Source organism: Rhodotorula paludigena (genome assembly GCF_050403205.1).
Source record: "Rhodotorula paludigena JCM10292 DNA, Rt_paludigena_JCM10292v1_ctg37, whole genome shotgun sequence".
Classification (NCBI taxonomy): Eukaryota; Fungi; Basidiomycota; class Microbotryomycetes; order Sporidiobolales; family Sporidiobolaceae; genus Rhodotorula; species Rhodotorula paludigena.
Window position 1 is genome coordinate 192,869 of NW_027481421.1, and position 7,118 is coordinate 199,986.

Sequence of the window (7,118 nt, forward strand, 5' to 3'; positions counted from 1 at the left end):
TCGCTTGAACCCTTCCGCCCGCAGATCCACCCCGCTCTGCCCAAGATGCCTGTCACCGTCATCAAGTCCGAGGACCAGTACAAGGGCATCGTGCGTGCCTGATGCAGGTGTGCTTCGACTGAGCGGGACACTGACGAGGTACCCGTGCAGATCGCCAACCAGGGTCTCTCAGCCATCCAGTTCATCGCGCCGTGGGACGAGTCGTGGTGCGTCGTTGGGCCGCCGGGAAGTTCAGGCAGGACGGTTCACTGATACAAGCCCCTGCGGCACACAGCAAGGCCATCACACCCAAGTACAAGGAGCTTGCGGCCAACCCGCGCTGGAAGGACGTCAACTTCTACGCGGTTGACATTTGCGAGCAGCAGGTGCGTCCGCATGTCTGCTCCTCGATACTCAATTCACTGACGTGCTCCCTCCCGCAGGACGTGGCCATGGACGCGCACGTCGAGATGGCGCCGACCTTCCACTTCTACAAAGACGGTGCCAAGGTCAAGGAGTATGTCGGCTCGTCGCAGCCGCAGCTCGAGGTGCGTATTCTGGCTCTCGTATTCGGCTCTCGCGGATATCGCCGTATCTTTGCTGACGTCGGCTCCCTGCAGCGCACTCTCGGCGCGGTCATCAACGGCCACTAGAGCCCGCATACTTTCCGTCGCATCTCGCATTGCATGGCCCTTTCTGTCTGTCTCTCCGTGCCTCACCTCGACGTTGTGTATGTAGCTCTACCAATCAACCCAAAGTGATCGATGAAGATGCAAGGAACAAATGTTTACTTCCGTCCCTTCGCATCGGGTCACACAACCTTCGAGCTGTCATTTGACGTGCGCATTCGCAGGAAGTGAGCTAAAGAGAAGCAAAGCAAATAAATCGTACGCATCGCTCTGATGGAATGCCGTCGCCTGTCTGCCGTGCCCTCTTCTGCCTTTACAAACCGGGCAAGCATCACCTCAAGGCGTAAAGGATGCCTTCAATGGTCGGTGCAACATGGATGCTTCTCATTTCCTTCGGCAGCTTCTCCAACTCCTTGTCCGCAAGGCAGCTCACTACTACCGCAAGGAATGCGTATCCCGCGTCAGGTTGCAGGTTCATAAAGGAGCAGAAGCTCGCCCTGGCTCAGGTTGAAATGCATTGCGGCGAGCTCTCGCACTTTAATCCGAAGTCTTACACCTCGAGCTCAGATATTGCACACTGTGGGATGTTCTCGAGCCCGCATGACGCATTCACATTCGCGCGAGCCTACGAACGAAGAAGCGGCGGATGCTTTCGGAGGGCTGCACAGTGAGGCCAGCGCCGCCCTGAATAAAGGACATCATCGTGTGACGAAGTAGGCTCAGCCGCATAGCGATAGACTCGGTCTGCTGGTGTACTGCCAGCAGTTGGCCCTACGCTCGACTTGTTCCCTCGCGCGGAAGCAAGTAATGCAATGGCGAGATGGCACGAAGCAAAGCAAGGGTGGTGTCGGCTGCTCGCCACGCCTGGGGTGACACTGCGAGAGACCTTGGCCCGCGAGAGCAACGGCAGGCGGAGGCATCACGTTACAGAATGCGTCTAGAGGGAGTTGGGCGCGAGCCGGGAGGAGAGCAAGGGAGACAACGGTCCGGCCTAGTCAGGTCTACATCACCGCCATCACTCGCGTGAGATAGAGCTGTCGATGCCTGCCAAAGCAGCCGGCGCGGTCGAAAGCGATCCAGTGGAGGATAGGCGAGCGGGAGAAGCGGAAGCGGAGGGACGAGAATGTTGAGCGCAACAGAGAGCAGCAGCCCAGCTTCGACAACGGCGCGACAATGCCCTACAAGCGCCGCAGCTTGCACGAGCGAGTCTGCAGAGGTCGTGTGCGTGGTCGAGAGGGAAAGCGACGAGGCGCTCGCTCCTTCTTGCTCGTCCCACGCTCGCATCGTCCGCTCGGTTCGCTCGAGACGCTGCACAGACAAGCACACGCTCTATAGCTAACCCCGAGGCCCAAGGCCGCGCTACTCTCGTCCGCCGACGTCGCTTCGTTCGCGTCATCGCCTCGTCCCCCGCCTCGACCTCCGAGCCCCAAACGTGCGTCCCTTCTCCCGCTTGCGGAGCAGCTGCTCCGGGTGCTTGCGTGGGATACGGCGTGGCTACTCTGTGCTCGAGCAACGCGGTCGCACGAGGCCGTGGCGCCGCGATCGGTCCAGAGTCATCTGCACGGCCGCGAGGTCACGGGCTCCGACGATGATGGTCGCCGAGCGATAGGACGGCGTCGAGGCGGGACGCAGATTAGTACGGAGTACTCCCAAGGCGCGCTGAGCCAGCACGAGCATGACAAGCGGGTCGCCGAGGACGGCAGCGCTGACCTCTCTTGTCCCCCTTCCTTGCACGCGTCCCGACTCGCTCGCCGACCTTCGACGTTACCCTTTGCCCGACTCGCTGCGTATCCTCGAATCGCTCAACCCGACTCACGGACTTGGCGCGTCAGACTCCCGATTCCTCGCCATGTCTTCGCCTCGCCGACGGGTCGAGACCGATGTGATGAAGCTGTGCGTCTCCGCGAGTCTAGCAGTCCCGCCAAAAGGATTGGCGCTGACGAGGTCACCAACGATGCCGCCCGTCACATTCGTGTCTCGCTTGTCTGTCTGACTCTCCCACCGCACAACTCGCCTCTCTTGTTCTCCCCGACTCGGCCCGGACCGCTCCGGCGATTCTCGACGAGCGCAGCCTCATGAGCGACTACGAGGTCAACCTCGTAAACGATAGTATGCAGGAATTCTACGTCAAGTTCGAGGGTCCCGCCGAGAGTGCGTCCGCTCATCCGCGCGATCCCTTACAACTCGCTCCTCCGGATGAGCGGGATCGCGCGCCTTTACAGGTGGCTCCCACGTATTGATTCGTCGCGTCACACAGCGCCCTTCGCTGGCGGTGCATGGAAAGTGCACGTCGAGCTTCCGGACGGCTACCCCTACAAGTCGCCTTCGATCGGCTTCACCAACAAGATCTTCCACCGTGAGTTGCTTCTGTCCTCGTGAACTCGATCGAGCCGGCCGTGCGGGCAGCCACGGCAACCGTTTTCGCCTCACTCCGCGCATGCACCGTGGCTACCCTGCACGAAGGCGACCCCGCGCAGGTCAGGATGCCTCGCTGACTTACACGACTTGCAGCCAACATCGATGAGCTCTCGGGTTCGGTCTGCCTCGACGTGATCAACCAGACGTGGTCGCCCATGTTCGACATGATCAACATCTTCGACATCTTCCTCCCGCAACTCTTGCGCTACCCGAACGCGGCCGACCCGCTCAACGGCGAGGCTGCCGCCCTTCTCATGCGGGATCAGAAGGGCTACGATGCCAAGGTCCGGGGTGCGTGGGTTTTTCGCGACGCGCATGGCGGCAACGCACGCCCGGGGTGCAGCTGTGCGAAGTTCAAGTCGCGCAGAAAACTGTGTTGACGCTTCGATTTCTCAAATCTACAGAGTATGTGCAGAAGTTTGCAAGCTCTGGAGCGTCGAACGACGCAGACGGCGACAACTCGGAGGACAGCGATTCAGATGTGCGTCCCTCGTCTCACCGTTAGCCTGAACACAACTCGGCGAGCCACCAAGTATACGTAGCAGCGGCTCACCTTACACGAGTGTGCAGGAGGACGACGACAACAACAACTACAGTGCAGGCGAGGACGACGGCGTCGAGGACATGGAGGTGTAGCCGCCTTGCCTTCCGCCTTTCCTCGCCTCCTCGACTCGTCCTCGTTCGACTTTCGTCTCTCTGCATCGTCTCTCCGCATCTGACTCATCTGCGTCTCGTCTACCTCTCGCCCATGTGCCCCAATTGTCGTATCAATCGCCTCAGTTCGCCACCGGACCCTTCTGCCTCGCCTCGATCCTCATCTCGCTTCTCCGCGCCCTTCTCTTCGCCTTTGCCATCCCTACTCGGTTCTGCCTTCTGCCCCTTGTACCTCAGTCTGCCTACAGTCCACGTCCTGGCTCTCACCCCGTTATCATGGCCTTCCATGCAACGTTCGCGTCTCCCCTCCGGACCGTGCAATTGTGACTGTGACGCGAGATTGTCGAGTCTGTGCAAGCATTGAAACGAGCGATGTGCAGTCGATGCACCCGCAGCGGGTCACTTTCGCTGTTCCCTTGCTCTCCGCCATCGCTCGTCTCCCGACCATGCGCGTGCTCGCATCTGCCGCGATGAGGCTTCTAGCGCCGATTGCGCCCGGCTGGCACACTGCGTCCTCGGCTGCCAGCCCGCCTCCAGCACTCGTCGCCGCTGCTGCAGGGCTCCGGTTCCCGGATGCGGACAGCGGCACCTTCCGCTCGCGGCAGCTGCACCTCGCGCGTCTCTGCGAGTGGGGCCAACACGCACGAGGTTCTCCGCGCTGGCTTGTGCCGAGTGGTGCCCGTCCGCGTCGCCATCGGCCGCTCACTCGCCTCGCTGTGGGAAGCTGACCTTCGGTCTCGCGCCTTGTTCTTTCTCTTGTGCGCGCTGCTCGAAGGTGCTTGCTGTGTGCACGTCCCACGCAGCACAGCACACGACCTCGCACCGCTAGACGCCGGCGACGAGCCTGCCGGCACGCTTTTGGAATCGCGCTCCTTCGTTCAGGTCCGTCTCTCGTTTCCCTCGTGCGCCGCGCAGCGCTGTCATTCCGATCGCAGCGGTGCCGCAGGTCATTTGGGTCTGCGATGCGCTAGAGCTGACGCAAGTTTGGGATGCCGCAAATACAGTGCCTCTTGTTGCTCGCTCGTTCGCCGCTCCCCCGCCGCTACTGCTTGCAGCCGACTCGAACGTCGTTCTAGGCGGCACGTCTGGTGCTGTCGACCCGCGCACCGCGCATCTCGCCGTCCCCGTCTCGCCCGCCTTCCCGCTCCTTTCGTCTTCCTGGCGCAAGCCGGGTCTCCGAGCCGGCCATCGCCTCTCGCAGCTCGGCTGTCCGCGCGACTCGCACTCGCCCGCAATGCTCTCGACGTCTCGCTCGCGCCGCCGCCACAGCTCCGCCATCGGCCAGTCCCAGGCCGTCTCGCCCACCCTCCCCGTCTCCTCCCAGGCCCAGACCGCCCGTGCGGCTCCGCCTCAGCATCCGCACGGGCGGCATCAGCGGCGGCGCAGCATTGTCGTGCAACGCGACCTGTACGCGAACGGCGAGCGGGATGCCGTGCGCTGCCGCCACGGTGGACTCGAGGGCCTCGACGAGATCCTCGCGATGGCGCCGCCTGTCGCTTCCGGCACATTCTCCGCGCCGAGCAAGTCGTACTCGCCCTTAATCCTCTCGTCGCGCCGCGGCAGCGCGCCCGCGCCATCGTCATCCTCCTCCCTTCCGTCCACTAGATCCCCAGCACCGTCAACGTCACTTCTCCCTTCCCCCGGTTCTCCAACCTCGCCACCGCCCGCTACAGCGCCGCTTGTCCGAGCACGCACGCTATCCGGCGCAGTGAAGCGCAAGCCTGCTCCGAAGGTTGCGCTTGAAGACGACTTTGACACCGTCTCTGACCCGCGATGGGACGGGCGCGTCGTCTTGCCAGCGTCGTCGTCGGGCGAGCCGGTGGCCGAGTCGCTTGTGCGCGGGGTGGGGAAGATGAGCGTGGAGAATGCGAGTGCGAGTTGCGGGCTCGGCATTCGCGTCGGCGGCGGCGGTAGCGGCGGCGGGTCGTTGCTAGCTGCGAGGCGGAGGTTGAGCGGTCCGACGGCTCTGCAGCTGGTGTCTCTCTCGAGTGCGTTGCACCTTTCCGTTCCCACTGCGCAACTGTCAGCTGACTAGCGGGCTTGCTTTCGCAGCAGCACCTGTCCTTCCTGCCTCACCCGCATCGCCGTACTCTCCCACCTCTCCTGTTTCGTCCGCATCCATTGCCTCTTCCGCGCTATCTCGCTCGACTACGGCAACTTCGGTCTCCTCCGCTTCCGCCTCACCGCCTCATCGCCCCTTTGCCCTCATGCGAAAGCAGGCGTCTCGCCCGAGCAGCATCTTCATCTCGCAGACTTCGGCCGGCAGGAGGGACGAGCAGGCGCTTCTCGACGCTTGGATGGACTTGATCGTTGGCGGCGGCGCACCCGAGCCGGAAACCGCACCCAGTGTGGAGGATGGCGCCGGACGGTCGTCGGAGCGGCCTTCCGCAAGGCCGCTGCCCGCCGTTGCGCTCCCTTCGCACGCCGCGACTTGCGCCGGATTGAATGTGCGCGGTGCGCCAGCACCACTCGAGCCCGAGGCGCTCGCCAGTCTCGCCACTTCGCTTCCTCCGCTCCTCTACTCGACGCCGTCCTCTGCCCTTGCCGATTTGTCTTTCCATCAACCCGCAGCATCACAGTCCGCTCCATCCCCCTCGCATACACAACATCCTCGCACGCCGCTGCCTGCTTTGGCCAGCACTAACGGACCGGCAACTTCCCTCATCTCGCCCTCGCCCGCTTCTCCTCTACCTGCCATCACGCGCGCCATCCGCCGCGCCTCGATCGCCTCGCTCTCGTGCAGCGATGCGGCTTCGTCCGAGTATCACAGCGCGCTCGAGCCTCAGGGCGGCTGCTTCGATGCCGAAGAGGATGTCGACGGTCGTGCACGTGCCGAATCGGCCGAACCGCCGTCTTCCCTCTCGTCCAAGCCGTCCGGCGCGCCGGCGCGCAGTCGAGCGGTGCCAGGTGCATTTCCTGAGCAACCTGATGCCAAGCGCTGCGTTGTCTCGCGCACTGAGAAGCCCCTCCCGCCTCGACCTCCGCGCCCGCCCAAATCGTCTCGGCGCTCGCTAGAGGCGGTGCGCTCCTTGGCTGCATCTGATGGTTGTCACGTGCTGTGAGTGATGCTTGTTTGTCGCGCTCTTTGCACTGCTGCTAACGCATTTGGCACGCAGAGTCGGCCGTGTCGCTTCGCTTTCATCCAACTCGGGCAGCTCGGTTGACGGTGTCAAAGTGCGTCGCTTCTGCATGTTGCACTGATGCGGTGCTGACATATTGCGCTTGACAGCATGATGTGGCAGTTGCGGCTGTGCCTGTGGTTGTGCTCCTGTAGATCCAGTCTGCCTCTCCGGCTGTTTTTGGAGCCGTCTCCATGGCTGCGGTTCTGTCTTGATGTTGCAACCTGCCTCAGGGTTAGGGTTAGGGTTAGGGTTAGGGTTAGGGTTAGGGTTAGGGTTAGGGTTAGGGTTAGGGTTAGGGTTAGGGTTAGGGTTAGGG

At 62.7% G+C, this 7,118-nt stretch overlaps 3 protein-coding genes across 3 annotated transcripts; all 3 read left to right on the plus strand.

Annotated features, from left to right (window-relative positions):
- Window positions 1-45: 45 nt before the first annotated feature.
- Window positions 46-632, plus strand: JCM10292_000330 (thioredoxin family protein; the record flags this gene model as incomplete). The annotated part of the gene is made up of 5 exons (XM_076650593.1): window positions 46-90; window positions 151-206; window positions 275-365; window positions 423-527; window positions 600-632. 5 exons carry the CDS (start codon window positions 46-48, stop codon window positions 630-632), a joined length of 330 nt encoding a protein of 109 aa, XP_076503925.1.
- Window positions 633-2,457: 1,825 nt separating this feature from the next.
- Window positions 2,458-3,662, plus strand: JCM10292_000331 (uncharacterized protein; the record flags this gene model as incomplete). The annotated part of the gene is made up of 6 exons (XM_076650594.1): window positions 2,458-2,501; window positions 2,680-2,759; window positions 2,866-2,964; window positions 3,120-3,317; window positions 3,431-3,507; window positions 3,597-3,662. 6 exons carry the CDS (start codon window positions 2,458-2,460, stop codon window positions 3,660-3,662), a joined length of 564 nt encoding a protein of 187 aa, XP_076503926.1.
- A 1,252-nt stretch (window positions 3,663-4,914) lies between these two features.
- JCM10292_000332 (uncharacterized protein) lies at window positions 4,915-6,954 on the plus strand (the record flags this gene model as incomplete). Its single annotated transcript, XM_076650595.1, has 5 exons — window positions 4,915-5,514; window positions 5,900-6,258; window positions 6,319-6,552; window positions 6,797-6,854; window positions 6,910-6,954. The coding sequence occupies 5 exons, from the start codon at window positions 4,915-4,917 to the stop codon at window positions 6,952-6,954; spliced, it is 1,296 nt and encodes a 431-aa protein (XP_076503927.1).
- Between the last annotated feature and the right edge of the window lie 164 nt (window positions 6,955-7,118).